This window comes from Lolium rigidum, chromosome 6 (genome assembly GCF_022539505.1).
Source record: "Lolium rigidum isolate FL_2022 chromosome 6, APGP_CSIRO_Lrig_0.1, whole genome shotgun sequence".
Taxonomy (NCBI): domain Eukaryota; kingdom Viridiplantae; phylum Streptophyta; class Magnoliopsida; order Poales; family Poaceae; genus Lolium; species Lolium rigidum.
Window position 1 is genome coordinate 294,172,932 of NC_061513.1, and position 19,742 is coordinate 294,192,673.

At 45.1% G+C, this 19,742-nt stretch overlaps 1 protein-coding gene across 1 annotated transcript; it reads right to left on the reverse strand.

The window, feature by feature from the left end:
- Nucleotides 1-12,661: 12,661 nt before the first annotated feature.
- Nucleotides 12,662-13,812, reverse strand: LOC124664394. The gene is made up of 3 exons (XM_047201926.1): nt 13,585-13,812; nt 12,956-13,443; nt 12,662-12,872 (listed from the first exon to the last, which is right to left on the reverse strand). The coding sequence occupies exons 1-3, from the start codon at nt 13,810-13,812 to the stop codon at nt 12,662-12,664; spliced, it is 927 nt and encodes a 308-aa protein (XP_047057882.1).
- Between the last annotated feature and the right edge of the window lie 5,930 nt (nt 13,813-19,742).

Below are 19,742 nucleotides of genomic sequence, written 5' to 3' on the forward strand. Positions count from 1 at the left end.
GGCACGGGGGAGTACACCCCAGGGGAGGACTATGCATCGCTAAATAATCATTTCCTGATGACAGATTTCTCCCTGGGATCATCCTCAGACTCGGATTACCAGCCTACTGGGAAGCCCTATGTTCCAGACTCTATCAGGAGGACGACACGTTCGACCGGATGGAAGCCTGGAATGTACCAGGAGTGAACAACGAGTAGTGACCACCAAAGGAGGCGAGGCTGCAATACTATTGTACCATATGTATTGTAGTGTGTACTAGTTTTATGAGTTGTATTTTTCATACAATAAGTGAGTTTGCATACTCACATTACTTATGGGTATTGTAATAAACCGCTTAAGTATGTATATACATGGTATATGTTTTGTATGATTTGGATTTGCTTCTTGATTTCCATTGCGTGACTAGTTCTGTGCACAAAGTTGAGCTCAGAAAACTTGCTCATGGAGTAACTATGAGTACCACTTTGTGTTACAGAGCTAGGGGGTGATGTCGGGAGCGCCGGGAGAGTAGAGCGAAGCACAACGCCTCGAGCGCGAGGCCAAGCAGAAGGAAGAGGCAGATGAAGCCGCAAGGAATCAGTTTCCACCACCACCACCTCCGATGACGCAACAAAATTTTCTCCAGTATATGCAAATGCTGGAGGAAAGGCAACATGCAACCATGGAGCAGGAGAACAAGTTTTTCCAAGAGTTGCTGCAGCAGAATAGGGTTGAAAGACCAGAGAACCGAAGCGTTACTCTGTCTGACTTCCAGAATACAAAGCCTATATCCTTTGCCTATGCACCAGAGCCGATGGACGCTGAGGATTGGCTGATGGACACTGAGCGCAAGCTCAAGACCGTTGGATGCACAGATCAAGAGAAAGTGAGATACGCAACACACCTGTTGTGTGGGCCCGCCGCATGATGGTGGGATAACATAGTAGCAGTACACCCAGCTGAGAAGGTATTCACCTGGGAAGAGTTCAAGCAGAAGTTCAGGGAATCCAATGTCCCTAAGAGTATAATAGAGTTGAAGCGCAGAGAGTTCGAGAGTCTCGAACAGAAGGACAAAACAATTCTGACTTATGTCAGAGAGTTCTCAGGGCTATCCAGATACGCCGCTGAGGAAGTTAATACCGAGGATAAAAGAAAGAAAAGATTCATGAGGGGACTGAATCCTCATTTCAAGATGCAGCTCAGGATGTTGAGAGCAACGGAGTTCCAGGAGTTGGTTGATGCCGCAATCACCCTGGAGGATGATTTTAAACAGGTACAGGAGGAGAAACGCAAGAAGGCCAAGTATGAGCCAAAGAAGTTTGTTAGCAACAAACCCAATATCAGTTTGAGTTTCAAGCCTAGATACAACCCCAATAACAATAGAAGGACCCCAGCATCCCAGTTTATGGCAAACATTATCTGCCGTACCTGCGGATTCAAAGGACATTACTCAAAGGACTGCAGGAAACCAAAGGTGATTTGCTTTGGTTGTCGCCAGGAAGGGCATATGCTGAAAGATTGCCCTAACAAGAATAATGGAGGAGGAAAGTCAGGAGGAGGAGGGAGTAGGAATGGAAATTCCGGAGGAAACTGGAAGAACAAGAAGCCCTTTGGGAAGCTAAACTGTACCAGCCTGGAGGAGGTGATAAACTCAGACAAGGCGGTGATAGGTACGCTTCAGATACTCACTCATCCTGGCAAAGTACTTTTTGATACTGGTGCAACCACATCGTTCATTTCTCAGCAATTCATCATCAAACATGGGATTAATTGCACAAAGTTAGAAACACCCATTACCATACTATCTGCGGGGGGAACGATATTAGTTACCCACGTTAAGCAAGAGCAGGTCATCATGATCCGTAGATGTGCATTTAACGCAGACCTGTTTGTTCTACCCATGAAGGACATAGATGTCATTCTTGGTATGAACTGGTTAGAGGAGAATGGAGCCTTGATAGATTGTGCAAACAAGACTGTGTCTTTGAAAAGTCCGGATGGAGGAAGGATGATTTATCAAGGAGATAAGCATACCCAGATCGCCGAAGTTGTGACACATGGAATACATTGTGTACTTGAGCTAACATCCCTGGTAACTCCAGTTCAAAGGCTAACCCTCGGTTTTGACCCAATATCTTGAAAGGTCTGATGTATCTTGGGCTGAGTTTCCCCTTTACTCTGAATCTCTGAAGTCCTTTCATCGGACTAACCTTTAGGTATACCATGTCTCCAACTTTTGGTTCCCATGTCCTCCTTTTCTGATCCGTGTAACTTTTCTGTCGGCTTTGAGCTATCTTGAGTCTATCCCTAATCACATCGATGATTTGTTGTTTCTCCTTCACATAATTAGGGTTAAACTCTTTGCTTGATCCTGCCTCGTACCAACATATAGGTGATCTACACTTCCTTCCGTACAAAGCTTCAAACGGTGCCATCTTGATGCTGCTTTGATAGCTATTGTTGTAAGAAAACTCTGCTAAAGGTAAGTGTTCTTCCCATGATCCTCCGAAATCTAGGGCACAAGCCCTAAGCATGTCCTCAAGTATCTGGTTTGTTCTCTCGGTCTGTCCTCCCGTTTGAGGATGATAAGCGGTGCTGTAGTCCAACTTGGATCCTAAAGCTTCGTGTAGTTGTTTCCAGAAAGCTGATGTGAACACAGATCCTCGATCTGATACTATCTTCTTGGGAACTCTGTGTTTACTCACAATCTCTTTGATATAGAGATCTATAAGCTTCTCACCTGTATCTTTCTGATTCACAGCTAGAAAATGTGCACTTTTAGTCAACCGGTCCACGATTACCCATATCATATCCTTCTTTTTATTGGTCATGGGTAGTCCGGTGATAAAATCCATACCTATCTCTTCCCACTTCCACTCCGGAATTGGTAAAGGTCGTAGTGGTCCGGTGGGACTTTGATGTTCTGCCTTAACTCTTTGATAGGTATGACATTCCGCCACATACTGAGCAATCTCCCGCTTCATGTTATTCCACCAAAACAACTCCTTTAAGTCCATGTACATCTTCGTACTTCCAGGATGAATTGAATATGGTGTTTCATGAGCTTCTTTCAGGATTACTTCCTTGATTCTAGCGATGTCCGGAACACATATCCTCTTTTGAAACCATAGGGATCCAGACTCGCCTAGGTTAAACTCTGATGGTCTTCCTTCATTGATCCTTCTTACCTCTTCCAGGATGAATGGATCTTCCAACTGACCCATTATAATCTCATTTTCAGGTTTATGTTCAACTCTTCCGCAACTTGTAGTGCTGATAGTGCCTCATGAGCTTCTTTCTCCCAAAGTTGAATCTGTTCTTGGCTTATTTCTTTCTTCAACTCCATTGGTAACTCTTGCTCAACTCCTCTGGTACTCTTTCGACTCAAGGCATCGGCTACAACATTAGCCTTTCCTAGTGTATAGTTGATGGTCAAATCATAATATTTGATCAGTTCGAGCCATCTTTTCTGTCTCATGTTCAGTTCCTTCTGAGTGAAGAAATATTTGAGACTCTTGTGATCCGTATATAGCTCACACTTGGCTCCATAAAGAAAATATCGCCAACTCTTCAGTGCAAATACAACTGCTGCTAACTCTAAATCATGTGTTGGATAGTTGACTTCATGAGGTCTCAGTTGCCTTGATCCATAAGATATTACTTTCCGATCTTGCATAAGTACACATCCCAATCCATGCTTGGATGCGTCACAATACACTATGTAATCCTTGCCAGTTTTTGGTACTGCTAACACAGGTGCTGTTGTTAATTTTTCTTTTAGAGTCTGAAAACTCTGCTCACACTCATCTGACCACACAAACGGTGTGTTTTTTCTTAACAATTTGGTCATTGGTCCTGCTATCTTGGAGAATCCTTCGATAAATCTCCGGTAATATCCTGCCATTCCTAAGAATCCTCTGATTTCCTTAACATTCTTAGGTGCTTCCCACTCCAAAACTGCTGCTACGTTGCTTGGATTTACGGCTATTCCATCCTTACTAATCACATGTCCAAGAAATTCCACTTGATCTAGCCAGAATTCACACTTGCTGAATTTGTCATAGAGCTGATGTTCTCTTAGTGTTTGTAACACTATCCTGAGATGCTCTACATGTTCAGCCTTATCCTTGGAATAAATCAGGATATCATCGATAAACACAATGACGAACTTGTCAAGATAGGGCATGAATATCTTGTTCATAAGGTTCATGAATATTGCTGGGGCATTTGTCAACCCAAAAGGTACTACAAGGTACTCATGATGTCCATACCTTGAAACAAAGGCAGTTTTCGGAACATCTTCCTTCTTGATCTTTATCTGGTGATAACCCGATCTCAGATCTATTTTAGAGAAGACTCCTGCTCCTCTGACTTGATCAAACAAATCTTGTATTCTGGGAAGTGGATACTTATTCTTGATAGTAACATTGTTAAGATTTCTGTAATCTCCGCACATTCTACGGCCTCCATCTCTTTTGTCCACAAATATGACTGGTGATCCCCAAGGTGATATACTCTCCTATATGAATCCTTTCTGTTCCAAGTCATCCAATTGTTCCTTGAGTTCCTTAAGCTCCTTTGGTCCCATCTTGTATGGTGCTTTGGCAATTGGGGCTGTTCCTGGGATTAGATATATTGTAAACTCTATTTCCCTGTCTGGTGGCATTCCCGACAACTCCTTCGGGAAAACATCTTGGAATTCATTGACTATTGGTATATCCTCAAGTTTCACCTCCTTCATGCTGTTAAGCTGTAGCTCAACCTGACATGTTTAAAGACACCAGATGAGCCAGTATCACATGAAGACCTAGATCTTCAGCTAGATTTGACTTACATCGAGAAACCAGCCAAGATTCTGGAGGAGAACTGGAAACAACTCCGAAACAGAGCAATCAAATACTGCAAAATACAATGGAAACACCATCCCGAGAGAGAAGCCACCTGGGAGAAAGAGGAGGATTTAAGGAAGGCCTATCCGGAGCTATTCAGGTATTACCAACCACAACTTCGGGACGAAGTTTTCTTTAAGGGGGAAAGGCTGTAATATCCCAGGATTCGAGACGATTGCGGGGTAGATTTTAGAAAGGGATGTGCATTGCATCGTAAAATCTGGGGAAATTTCGCGCTTTATTATAAACTACAACTCAAGGGGAGACAAGTTTCTCTCTCGATACCAGATAGGGTTAGGGTTTCGAGAGTGCGATAAACTTGGACCTACTTATCTTAACTTAGGGTTTCGAGAAGAGAGGAGAACAATTCATATTTTAACTTAAGTTGCATGATTGAATTCAAACAAGTTAGGTTTGAATTTCAAATTCAAACCTCATACAGGCATATTATAATTCAAATAATGAATAAATCATAAAACAATACTATAAATTGGAAAAGTATGATTATAAAAGAATACAAATTCATATGAAATGCTCATGAGAGAAACTTGAGCTTTATTGAATATCACACACAAGTTACATTGTCATTTACAATATCCATATGAATTATAAATATTACAACACATTTCAGAAATTGAATAAATGAAAAAGAAAAAGGAAAATTACATGAAATTGTAATATGCTAAACTACACAAGTTAATCTTCAAGATCTTCTTGATCAACATGGTCTTGAGATCGTCTTGACCATCCAATTGATCCATGCACACACACACACACAAAACAGAAATAAGCCATTAGGCCAAGTGGCAAAGCCACTTGGCAGGTTAGGGAAAGAAACATAATTTGGTTGGATAATATCAAAGCCAGCCGAGCTGATCCACCAACAGCCCAAGTTCCAACCAAGGAACACACATGCGGCTCACAAGGCTGTGTGCATGCACACCAGCACACACAGCAAGGGTGAGTCACCAAAGTGACCAGGCAGTGCTGTCGACCAAGGAAGCAAGGAGAGGAAACTATAAAACCTTTTCAGAAGCCAAACCCTAGCTGTTCATCGACAGCAGCTCCAAAGGGTAAGAACAACAAGAACACTTAGAACAGGAAGAACACCACAGCAGCCAAAGTTACAGAAACAGTTCCACCAAGAACTACTGACTGTGAGTAAGCACCTGATGGAGTAGATCATCATAAGCTAGCCAGGAGGAGCAGGGCAAGCTTAAGCAAACATCCAGAAGCGAAACCACTACACCAACATCATTTTCTAGGAGCTGGAGTGAGGTATAACCAAGAAATCCATGAGCAAGCATCTGTTTTTCTCATAAATAAGCATATGCATCACACACAAGCCAAAGGGTAGGAATACCCCATGTGTATCATCATCTGGTGATGAGCCACTAGTTGCTGGCAAAATAGGAGAAAAGCCAGTAGAGTTAATCCCAGGGAAAAACTGGTTAGAGCCAAGTGTATCACCACTACAGCCAACCAAAGGATCCAGCAAGGATTTGATGCACCACTAGCCTAGCCCAACTCACCTAGCAGCTAGAGGTTCACTAAAACCATCAGAAATAGAGACAGTAAGCTGTCTATTTGATTTTCAACACCAAAAGCAACTGGAAATCCAAAAGAGGATCAACCAGTAAGCATTTATCAAGCCACAGTAAGCCACAGAGTGGGGAGCTACCTTGGACATCAAATAGTTACTGTCCAGGTCACCTCAAACCCAAAACAGATAAGCCAAGCCACTACATCATCACCCAGAAGGGTTCAGAGTGAGCTAGGGTCCCCAACCAATGGTTGGCATCCCTCTAGCTCAAGTCAATCAATTAAAAGAATCATAACTGTATAACAGTTCATCTCATTTATCCATTTAATCAAGCCAAGCTACACAGATAAATGAAATACACAAGTAACAAGTGGCATAGACACTTGCAAATGATCCAGAGGATCACTGCAAGCATCAGTAGATGATTGATCAAGCAATAGCATGCACCAGCACAAGGTTTGGAGCTACACAGGCACAAGGATAAGCATCAGAGAGGCACAGATAGTAAGATAGCAAGCAACCAACCAGCAGCCGATGATCATATGATTATCAGAGCTTGCTAGAGCATGCTAGGGCATGCTAGATTCAAGCCTAGCATCAATTCATGGACCAGTTAAGCAAGAATTGCATCACAGAAAATCATATAAACAATTTTATAATTGTATCCAGAAGCACATCATCAAGAAATGGATGCATTTAGACAACAGCCAAGCCTAGCAGAGCTTTACCATAAGCTAGAGCTCAATAAGCTGCACTCACATAGCACAGGCCCTTGCATAAGCAAGGATTACTCACAGTAATCAAGCCAGGGACAAGATTTATGAAGACACATGACCATCCAGTAGCAGCAGCAGCAGCTGGAGCAACATGGCAAGCCATGAGCATCACAGCATGCTCATGAGCAATTGCACAAGTGCCACATCAGTAGCAATAACATGAGTATAAGCATAGGAGTAGCTGCAGACAAGATATACATGCATAAGCAAGCCAATAGCATCTAGGAATTTCACAGAACCATGCATAGCAAGTAGGGAGGAGCAGCATAGGCTAGAGCATGGAGAGAGCAACAGCACAGGCATGGCCACAGAGCAATAGCATGGCAAGCTAGGGTACACAGGAGCAGCAGCAGCACACACAGGAACAGCAGCAGCACATGGCAAGCTAGGGCAAGCAGCAACAGCAGCCAGCACATAAGCAGCAGCAGTAGCACAAGGCCATGGATGCCAGGATATTCAGAGGAAGGAGGAGAGGTAGTACATGCAACAGAGAGAGGGGAGGAACACATACCGGGGAGGAGATGGTCGACACGACCATGGTGGCCACGGCGGCGCACACCAGGGCACACGGCGGCGCCAGGCCTGGCCAAGCCAAGTCACGGCGACCACCACGGCACCCCAGCACAGCACCACATGCTCAGAGGAGCACCAGGAGGGGAGACCACGATATCTCCAGCGTGCGGCGGCGGCGAACGCCGTAACCGTAGGCGCACAGGAGGATCAGAGACGAGCGGACGAGGCCGAGACCGTCAGATCGACGCGGACCATCGTGTCCGCCGTCGAAAGGTGAACCAGATCCGACCAATCTCGTCGCCGGTGATGGCCGAAGGCGGCCGAGGTTAATCGGCGACGGCGGAGGCGACCACGGCGTCGCGGGAGCTGAGGCTAGGGTTAGACGCGAGGAAGGAGGCGGAGTGGCGAGCGACCGAGTGGGTCGGCCAGACCCGAACGGGTCTAGCCCAACCCACTAGGTTTCACCCTGACAGGTGGACCCAGGGGCAAATTGGGTATTTCCCAATTTCATTTAACCAGAAAATTTGGCAAAATTCTATAAATTGAATATAGCTCTTAAAAAAATAAAGAAAAATATGCAAACCACTTAAAATTTTATTCTCTATTCAAATAAAATATGAGATGGAAATTTTGAGATAAACAATTAAGAACCATTATTTAATTCAAAGAAAAATGAATTAGTAAATGATCATTAAAAATAAGACATATTTTTAATGATAAAATAAGTCCATCAATTAGAAGGGAATTAAAAAAAACTTGGCAATATTCCAAGTTGATATTTTCACTCTTAAGGAGTATTCATAAAGTGTTCTTATTCGACACCTCCGACATAAAATAACAAATCACCGGGAAGGGGGAAACCAAACCCTAAAAGTCGAAAGCATGCATATTTGAATCTTTAAACATTGCCCTTATCGGACAATGATACTATCTTTCGAAACGTGAGGACCAGTGGTCAGTCCAAACAATCAAACTGCATTACATCGCAGTCGCCTGGCAAGTTCATCGCTTGCTCATGTTACTTTGAGTATTTTTATCAAATTACTTGCAAAGTACTATTCTTATCACTCTTGCATTGAAAGCAAAGATACTAATTTCATAACTATGAATATGACTATGTGGTGGGCAATGGAACCATGGTATGAGTATGGTGGAGGTTCCATTGCAAGGGTTTATATCCATCTAGGATTAACAACCAATGTCGTCCAGTGATTCTTGTGCCGTAAAACTCGTGTTAACCATAAGATCTGGAGTGGGACGGAGTAGTCAATTGTACCTCTTCCTCTCGTACATCAACGGATGCACTTACCGTAGCAGTTGTGTCTTGCGAGAACAACTTGAGGGTGGGGATCCCATTCTAATTCCCCACGGTAATGTGGTCTATGAGGGGTTGCAACGACCGGCGAAGGAATCAGGTCGAGAATCTGATTGTTTTTGAGGTCGGAAGGTATCCAAAGGGGTATGCTGACCGGACCCAAGGTCGGAATTGCAACAAAGGGTGGGTGTGCGAGGTCGCGAAGGAGTATAATTTGACTAGGACCTTTAACCGGGCCTCACACCACGGAAGTGTGGACGGGAAAGCTGCCCGGTTGGCACCAAGGTTAAGATCTCTTATGGGTAAAGCAACACACCTCTGTAGAGTGTAATGAATCGTGACCTGTCACTCCTTGTTCCGGGATTTGGAACTGCGAACGCTGCCGGAAAGGAACTCCATGAAGTTCTAGTAAAACGGTGAAGGCTGACGGTCATAGTTCTTCTGAATAAAAGCAACCTTTTGAAGAAATGATTATGAAAACCTGCATTGGTATTAGACTTTCTGGTCTAATGCTGTAGCTAGTGCATTAAACACCTCTTTCCTATAATGAACTTGTTGAGTACGCTCGTACTCAAACCTCTTATAATCCCTTGCTTAGATTGTCTGAATCAACTTGAGGAGGCCACCGAAGGACCAGACGGAGCAGATGGGATCTGCTACGAAGAACCAGACCTCTCTGGAGGAGTAGAGGGGTTCGACTACCTGATTGTCTACGGAACGGGGAAGTTCCAGAAGGAGAACAAGTGTGAACCACGATAGTAGTAGTAGTACCGAGCAGCACGAACTCTTTAGCATTTAGCTGCTCGAGTCCAATAATGTTTAACTTATTAAGACTTATATTATGTAAGTTAAGTATGGTTCAACTCGAACCTAGGAGTAAACCTCTATGGACCCAGGAGGAGCTCCGAGATGATGTACATATATGGATTGTAATAATATGTGAATGAGTTCAAGACCAGCTATGTTTCTGTTGTACTACTCTGAGGGGTGTAATATTTGCGGATTGGTACTTCGCGAATGTTATATCAACGACTGGCATACTACAACATGCAGTGGTATGCAGGGTCACCACATGCGCCACTGCCAGCCTTTAGGAGTGCAGCACAGTGGTGCACCACTGCTGTATTTTAGGGTGCGCCACTGAGAGGTGCGCCACTAAAGGGGTATGACATGCGCCACTGCTAGTAATTCGACTATTTAAGTTTTATTTCAATTACTGGTATTTATACAGGTTACACAATACAGCATAATACATGACATAATACATAGACAATGTAGCACACTATATCGTCATAGTTCTTCACATTAGCCTCCGAATTCAAAGTATGGATTCAAATATTACACAAGTTAGGATCTCGAGATCGAGTAGCTAGCATAGTTGTCGTCACGAGGTTACAAGTTCGATGAGCTAAACTACCATCACATAGAAGAGAGCTACAGTCACTACGAGCATCATCGCGATGAAAGTGGTCATCATCCGGTTCCTCCTCCACTCCCTCCTCTCTCCCGCTAGATAGCGCGCGTATCTGTCTTCGGCCTCCGCTCTAGTGGTGTACCCTTTGTAATTGTTACCTCTAAAACGGTGAACCTGTCTCCGACACTCCTCCCAGTCGTCGTAGACTCCGGGAACCTTGCCCTTGTACATGACATACGATGGCATCTCTGTATATAGCACAAGCCAATGAAACATTAGTATTAGTATCAAATTTTAGGGACACACACAAAACAAAACACACTATAACATTCTAGGGATGGAAGAAAGACCAAAGTAAACGAAGAATGCAACTCAAATATGAGCCAAGTAGTATCAACTAAATAGCATGCCTCATACTTTGTTGGTCGAAACAAATATTAACATTTAGGGACGGTGTAAGCGAGGCCAGGTAGTATGCACAAGAGATTGATATTTGTGTCATCACACCAGGCTCGCTTGCACTGCCCCCAAGTGTACGGGTGACCAAACATTCTAATCATCGGCGCTAAAATGGAAGAAAGACCAAAGTAAATGAAGAATGCCTCATACTTTGTTGGTCGAAACAAATATTAAGATTCAGGGACGTGGTAAGTGAAACCAAGTAGGATGCACAAGAGATTGATATTTGTGCCATCACACTTGGTTCACTTGCACCGCCCCCGAGTGTAGTGACCAAACATTTTAATCATCGGCACTAAAATGGAAGAAAGACCAAAGTAAACAAAGAATGCCAAGTCAAATACGAGCCAAGTAGGATCAACTAAATGGCATGCCTCATACTTTGTTGGTCGAAACAAATATTAACATTCCGGGACGGGGTAAGTGAAACCAAGTAGGATGCACAAGCGATTGATATTTGTGCCATCACACTAGGTTCATTTGCACCATCCCGGAGTGTAGTGACCAAACATTCTAATCATCGGCACTAAAATGGAAGAAAGACCAAAGTAAACGAAGAATGCCAACTCAAATACGAGCCAAGTAGGATCAACTAAATGGAATGCCTCATACTTTGTTGGTCGAAACAAATATTAACATTCCGTGCCGGTGTTAGTCTCTTGTGCATCACACCAGGCTTACTAGCGCCGCCCCGGAGTGTAGTGACCAAACATTCTAATCATCGGCCAATGCAATTAATTAAGAAGTGCCAACTCAAATACGAGCCAAATAGGGTAAACTAAATGGCATGCCTCATACATTGTTGGTCGAAACAAATATTCACATTCCGTGATGGTGTTAGCGAGGCCAGGTAGGATGCACAAGAGATTGATATTTGTGTCATCACACCAGACTCGCTAGCACCGCCCCGGAGTGTAGTGACCAAACATTCTAATCATCGGCACTAAAATGGAGGAAAGACCAAAGTAAGCGAAGAATCTCAACTCAAATACGAGCCAACTAGTATCAACTAAATAGCAAGCCTCATATTTTGTTGGTCGAAACAAATATTAACATTCAGGGATGGGGTAAGCGAAGCCAAGTAGGATGCACAAGAGATTGATATTTGTGCCATCACACCAGGTTCACTTGCCCACCCCAGAGTGTACGGGTGACCAAACATTCTAATCATCGGCAAGTGCAAATAAAATTAAAGACCAAATCAAATGCGCAAAACGACTATCGAAACTAAAGAGCCATATATATAAGTTCACAAACATAGCACAACTAGTAATTAATAGCATCGATTACATATAAGTTCAACGACCGTCGAAACTAATTAAAGAGACATGCAAGCAAAGTACTGGATAAAGTTTACAACACAAGCTCGTTGATAGTCAATAGTTCAGAACTACATAGCTAGGCAAGCATCAAGACTTTCTTCTCGGGTCAGGGGGCGGAGCGTGGATAAAACCGCCGCCTTTCGCCAGGGTCATCCATGAGCGGTAGTCGTCACCCTACATCCGTAGCATTGTGTCTATGTCACTGTTAGATGGCTGATAGCCAGCGAAGAACTCCCCCGAGCTTGTAAGGAATCTCGATAGATGATTTCACACAACTCTACTTGGATGCGAAAGAAATCTTGCTTGATGTTCTCGTCCTCGATCCGCGACAAGCGTGTGGCTCGGTCTCTGAGATGATCAGGTAGCGTAAGCATCTGGTGGTCCCATAAGAACGCCCTCATGTGATGCAGGCGTAGTAGGCATCCTTCTTACTGGAAGGCGGCTTCTTGACCTAGGGGAAATTTGTTACGTGTTTGAACACGTGCTTGCCATACCTAGCAATTCGCGTCTCGATGAGGCCTTTAGCTTTGACATAGCCATTGAGAGCATCATCAAGTACACTCTTGATATGTGTGTAGTCTGTGCTCGACTTACTGTCTGCATCGAAATATGTGGCCGTGGAATGTCTTGGGCATATGGAGATGAGTGTGCAGATATTATCTCTGCGTAGAACACATAACATTTAAGAACAATACGATTGAAATCTAAATAAATCATATGTTAAGACGGTGAGGGGATGCCTTACTCTAGAAAGTAAGGCAGGAGGATGTTATCCTTCTTCTGGTTCGCCAGAAAGAAGCCTTTGAGGTATTCACTCGCGACTTTTCGGTCCCCAATGCTGGACAAGTGGATGGCACGCATGTATAAGGGGTCGGCTATCGCGATGCCCGGGGTCGTGTTTCTAATGATCCGCATCGCCATACTGAGCGAGTATAGGCGAACGAAGGTGTAGTGCAGCGGATAAGTGTTTACCAAAGAAAATATGTCATCATACCACAGGAAGATCTTCTGCCCAACGGGGCTATCGACAAAGCCCTGACCCGAGGGCACCTTGGCCACATACACCGAGTACCCATTATCTTTCTCCCTGAGACGCCGCTCCTCCATATGCTGAACACCGTCAACCAGAGAGCGCATAGGACCGGGTGCAGCATCGTACAATCTTTTAACTAGCATCCGCTCACCTGCTACATGCACCCTCCACGCGATATTCTTGGGCACTGGTGGCCCGTCCTGAGCACAGATGGGATTCGGTGCCGGCTGGCTGGCAGACTTGTCGTCCTTCTTCTTTCTTTTCCGTCCCTTTGGCTTATTAGTTACTTCGACCGCATTCTGCTCATCGACCACCTGCTTGAGTGTGTTAGGGCTGATAACACATTTCAGATTGGTTGTCTCCTGAGTCTCGGTGAAGGCCACAGCTGGAGGCGTCTCCTGAGAACTGAATAGACGCTTGTTGCAATTGGGTTTCCCTGCGGCAGCAGCTGGAGAGGGTTCTTCACCACCGGGAGGCACAAATATGTCGTCATCCATCCCATATTCGTTGATGTAGTTATCAACAGCGGCAAATGTCCTGTCCTCGTTCGGATCATGTGCCATATGCATGTCCTGATCAGCTGACGGTGGCACAGTTGGGGTGGTCTTGCCATGTCTTGGCGCTGTCACGGCTGGCGGTGCTGTCTGTGGGGTGGTGTCCCTCGTCCCCAAATGAATCTGGCTCTTCGGCCAAGGCATGGGCCAACTGAAGCATTGGCGGAGCGTAAGGACCTCATCTTCGTCGGCACCATGGGGTTGAAAGGGAGGTACCATGTCATAGCAGCCCCTCAGCACCCGAACCAGGTGAACCCTATACACGGAGGGTTCCATGGGTTTATTGTGGAACTGGCGGTTGCTTGGTTGAACGATGTTGGCCTTGGCAACATCGATCAACTCGCCGTTCACAACGTGCATGAGGATGCATGGGACGTCGTCGGTGCCCGGCGGAAAACATGTAGGGCATTAGGGATGCCCAAGCAAAGGCAAGGAGATGGAAGTCATTGGCCGAGGATTGGTTACCGTGATGGCGTCCAGCTCGGCTAATGTCAAGGCACCACCGACGGCGGGCGTGCAAGAGATGGAGGGGCTGCTTGTTGGCGCAGTGCCAGGCGGCGTATTCTCCGCAGCGACAGGTGCATTGAGCTGAAGTAATGGCGCCGCCGGAGACACCAATGTTGGCACCGCCAGAGGCACCAATGTTGCCGCCGCTGGGGGCACCAATGTTGATGCCGCCGGAGACACCAATGTTGCTGCCACCGGAGACACCAATGTTGCCACCGCCGGAGACACCGATGGCGCCACGTTGAGCGAGTTGCTGGCCGTGAAGTCGGGAATCGGGGGATTCCTGGTTGCACCGGCCTTATACCACTCATTCATCCCCGCCAGCAAGGTAGGCATGATGGAGGTGAGCGTCGTGCCCACTTGGTCCTCCACTTGCTGTCGTTGCATCCTCTGTTGGTTCTCCACGTGTTGTTGCACTTGTTGTCGCACTTGCTCTCCGACCAACATCGGGATCTGCGCCACTTGTGCCTTGAGTGCTTTAACCTGCGGGTCCTCGGTGTTGGTTTTTTTATCCTTGTGACCAGACTTATAGTACTCCGACCATTTCATGGACAAGCCTTCACCGGGCACACGACCAGCCGACGTCGGCTTAGTCAACGGATCTTTATTCTTGTAGCGATTCATGTAACATCCCAAGTTTCAATAAAATAAACAAGAGAGAGAATTCAAGAAATCCAAAATTTGGGGCCAACAAAAACTTTTTCTCATCATATAGGACTATGCATATTAGCTCACCTTATTAATTTAATTGAGTGTGCTTTTGCCATGATGTTTGTTTATGTGTTACTCTCACTCTAAAACCCTAGCAATGATCACTTGATCACCCTTAGCCAAATAAAACTAAAATAGAAAAGGAATTCTAAAAATCCCCTTCACCCTCACATAAGGCCTATGCCATTTTTACAAATCTTTGATCTAGGCCGAATTGGTTTGCACCATCACTTGTAAATAGTTACTAAACACTTATTAACACCTTTGAAATCAAGCCAACTCAATTCAAATCAAATTTGAATCAAAATGGAGCTCACATGTGATTATGGTCATATGTGCCATTTTTACCCTGATGCCCACTTTGAGCCCCTGGATTTTTACTTTTCACTTCTACACTTGGTCAAACCTTTTCACCTCATCCAAGATAACATCAAGCACTCCAACTTTGCCCAAAGCCACCACCCCAAATTCATCACCAATTTCAAATGAGAAGCAAGCAAAGTTGGAACATTTTCACATATGTAAGATCATATGCAAAATGTGATTTTGCATCTCAATTCCTTTTTGACCACCACCACCACCAAAATGCTCCACTTAATATATGATTGCAACCCACCAAAAAGATTTGCAAAATTCAAAAATTATTTTCTTTCGGGCTTTTGATCGAACACTTGGCAGGCAGGGTATCAAATGAGGCCCATGCTGGAAAATGGAGAGGACTTGGTCCAACCTGAGCCACCACAGCAACCCCTGGACCCTCCTCTCACTTCACCACATCAGTTCCACCACTTGCACTGGCCATGGTTTGATTTAATCGACCAAACCTTGCCATGCCGTGGCATGGCATGTCCACCTCATGCCATCTCCTCACCTGGTCGATTCCAGCATGCACCACCATGTCTGGCAGCTCCCTCTCACCTCCCTGGACACGCTCATGCCATCCCTTGACCGAGACCGAGCTCGCACGCGTCAGCACACGAGCGCCCAGACACGCCCAGGACTCGCCCATGCCGCGCCAGTGCACGCCCGGCGAGCGCCCTGGACGCGCCAGAGCGTGACGACGCCCACCGCCTCGCGTCACCTCCGCCTTCGCTCTCAGCGCCAGTCGACGCGCGACACCACCCTGCATCGCCTGGACACACCCACTAGCCCGCGGGAACGCCGCAGACGACGACCGCGTCCACGACCGAGCGCCATGCCCTGCGCGCTCCCGTCAAGCTCACCACCGCTGCAGAGCCCCTGCCGCGCCACGATCACGCGCGTCAGCTTCGCCAGTGCACCAGCAACACGCCGCGCCCATCCCTTGCCTCTTCGCAGCCCTGGACCGACGACGACGCCGGCGACCCTAGCCGAGCGCCGCAGCCACCTCTCGCTCCTATAAAAGGGGAGCCCCTCCCGCTGAACTGAGCACACCACTCGCTTCCTCTCATCCTCACAGCACTCCTCGCCACCTCAATTTCACCAGTTAGCCACCCCACTGCTCCAATTGCAAGATCGCCGCCGCCGCCAGTACACGGAGTCGCCGGAGCAGGAGGCCGCCATTGGAGACGCAACTGCTTCCAGGCGCTTCCTCATCCACTCCAACGTCGCTGCGCACATCGCCGACGACCGCCGGAGCTCCTACGAGCTCGCCGACCCCCTACCGCCGTCGCCGGTGAGTCCCCTCTCGCCGGAGACGAAGGCCTCCTCGACCGTGCGATCTCCTTCTAATCGCACGGCTCTCCTCTCCCCGTACCGATTCGGGATTTAAGTCCCACTGACGCGTGGCCCCCACGCTGTCAGGCGGCCCGCTGCGCCAGACGCAGTACTGGGCCGGCCCAATCTATTTTTCTCTCTGCAGCCCAGCTATTTTCCCGCGCGAGCCCACCTGTTCAAATTCAAATTTCCAGAATAAATGAAATATGCAATCTGATGACAAGTTTAAAATTCAATAGGGACAAATCTACTCGGCCAAATTTCACAAACTTGATATTTTTGGAAACCTTAGGATTTTATCTACACAATGCCACTGGATAGAACCCTATATCTATTGTATAATTAAAGTGACAAAATAAACAAGGCAGGGACTTTTCTGCCTTATAATAATTCTTAAAAATCAACCATAAATGCTTTTCAGTAAATTCCACCTCCAATAATTCACATTTCACTTATACTAATTGTTTCTACAAAAATATGCCATGCCTACTTTGAATGATCATGGCTTAGTTGTTTTAAATGCCTTTATGGCTATTTCTAGTCAAAGGTATTGTCCAAAACTATTAAGAAATATTATGAGGGAGTTTCTCTCATTTAAATCTTGTCACCACCATATTCCAAATGAAGTGGAGACTCTGGTTATTTAGGTCCCATAGGAATTGTTGGTGATATTAAATCTTGCTATGCTAAAACTAAATAGTATGAGGTGCTCACCTCATTTAAATCATTTTCTTAAATGCTAAGTGTGAAGAGGTTGACTTGGGTCGACCTAGGTCACATATTATGCATAAGAGAAATTAAATCTTAATAAGATAATGAGAGGAAATTATTTCTCTAAATAATTCAAAGTAACATTTAAGACTAGTATGAGAGGAAATTATTTTTCTTAAATAATAAGAAAAAACACATCCACCAACTTAATAGTAATATGTGATGCTAGTTTAAGTGTGTGAACCATGTTTGTGCCTAGTTTAGTAAATTAGTTTGGTGTGATGATTGTGTACTCCGTATTCGTATTTTAGACGCTAGTACCGAGGAGTACCAGGAGGAGGAGGAGGTCTACTTCCAAGAAGAAGAAGACCACTTTGACCAGTTTCCCAACCAAGGCAAGATAATACTCTTGCAAAGTGCAAAGCTCACCATGAGCAAAGCATTACCCCATTTACTTTATGCTTATGATCCTATTTCCCAGTTTTACTTTACAAGCTTTATTTACTTTTGTTTTATCAAAGTACCTTTTTGATTTATGATTTACTTGGTTAGTATTGGGTTAGTACAAGAGTATCAAACTTAGCCTAGAAGCAAAGCAAATACTTAGCACCCCTCATACATAGTTGCTAGTGCTAAATTTAAAATGACTACTCTAGATAGGAACATGTGTTTATGAGATGATGATGGTTAAAACCTTGGAATGATGAGTCATTTCCATTGAAAGATTTTGAAGGTGAATATGACATGAAATTGACTTGGTGATTTTGGCTAAAAACTGATGATTGAGTTGGATGCGATACCATTCCAATTTTTGAGTACCCCCACAATACCTGATTATGGGTAGGGCTTAGCTGGAAGTTTATGTGTCTTAGTATGGGTTCCCTCTAAACAAGCGTCATCGGGGTTATGCCGAAAGCTGCCTCTACAACAAAAGAAATGATGAGAAATGACGTGAACGAGGTGAATGTCCGGCCCAAGCCCTGTGCAGTTCCCGGGTTAACAGTTGGTTTTCACCGGGAGGCCAAGCTCATGGGGAGAGGTGCCTATACTAAGGTGTGTAAGTGAAAGGTTAACGGTTGATGATCCGCGTACCGAGTTACGATTATTCGGGGTTTTATCCCTGACGGATGTAATCAAATGTTGTGGCACAAGTGTGCAACCTCTGCGAGTGTAGAACTATTCGAATAGCCGCGTCCGCGGATATGGACAATTGGAAAGGCCATTCTGTTTCCGTCATCAGAATTTATAGCTATGTGACTGGTGTTTTGAATTGAACTTGAAATGGTGAATTTGAATTGAATCACAACAGAGTTGTGGGAATGACACTAATGTTCCCACTTGAGTTAGTTAGCACTTGGGGGAGTTGTTTACTAAAATGTTTATCAAATAAAATTGGCTTTATGCAAATAAACTTAGAGCTTAGAACACTTTCCATAGTAATGTTAGTACTTACTTTAGTATTAGATTGCGAGTACTTAAAGTACTCACGGCTTTGTCCCTGGCTATTCAAATGGCCGGACTATGAAGCCGAGCAGACGGTACGAGGATGACGATCGGCGGGACGTCTACCACAACTAGGAGCTTCTAACGTCAAGCGTTGGCCTGTGGACTAGAGAGTCCTTGTATCTTACGCTTCCGCTATGAACTTGTGTTTGTTCGTTGATCATTAGGTCAACTATTTGTGTAATATGGATCATGTGATTCCAATTTGTAAGACATTCTGGTTTGTAATGAATGATGATCGTGATACTTAACTATTATGCCTCGCAACAACAATATTCCTGGGATTGCGATGTATGACATAATAGGCATTCGGACTTAAAAATCCGGGTGTTGACAAGTTGGTATCAGAGCCATTGTTTGACCTTAGGAGACCCTAGTTAGAAATGGACGTTCTGAATAATTTATTTTCAAAAAGAAATGAAGTATTTCTGAAAATTTAAGTCTTTGTCTTCTCTTTGAGTTCTTTGGGAAAACAAGAAGTCATGCTCTTCCTTATGAATCTACCTAAAATTTTGACACACTTGTTCACTCTCTAACTTACTCATCCAATTCCCTTTCAGATGGAGCCAACCAACGTCAAGTTTTACCAGCTGGGGAACGGCGGAAGTTTGATCTTCGAGAGGGACCTCGACGCCCTGTCGGATCACCTTGGCCGCCCTCACCCGGAGTTCCGCGGAGTCGAGATCTGTGACCAGCCAGGCGGAGAGATGCAGTGGATCATCACCGCTGACTTGAGGGGCAAGATGGAGCCTCCCACATCTGAGGGGATCCACTTCTCCTTCATGGAAAGCAACTGGCTGGATGGACTCGCCCGCGCC

Bases quoted from the DNA above. Each gene is read 5' to 3' on its own strand.
- LOC124664394 (XM_047201926.1), bottom strand. From the start codon at position 13,812: ATGCATATGGCACATGATCCGAACGAGGACAGGACATTTGCCGCTGTT. The intron at 13,444-13,584 runs GTTATCAGCCCT...ATCTGTGCTCAG, and splicing joins AGACAACCAATCTGAAATGT to GACGGGCCACCAGTGCCCAA. The intron at 12,873-12,955 runs GTAAGGCATCCC...TGTTCTACGCAG, and splicing joins CTCCTGCCTTACTTTCTAGA to AGATAATATCTGCACACTCA.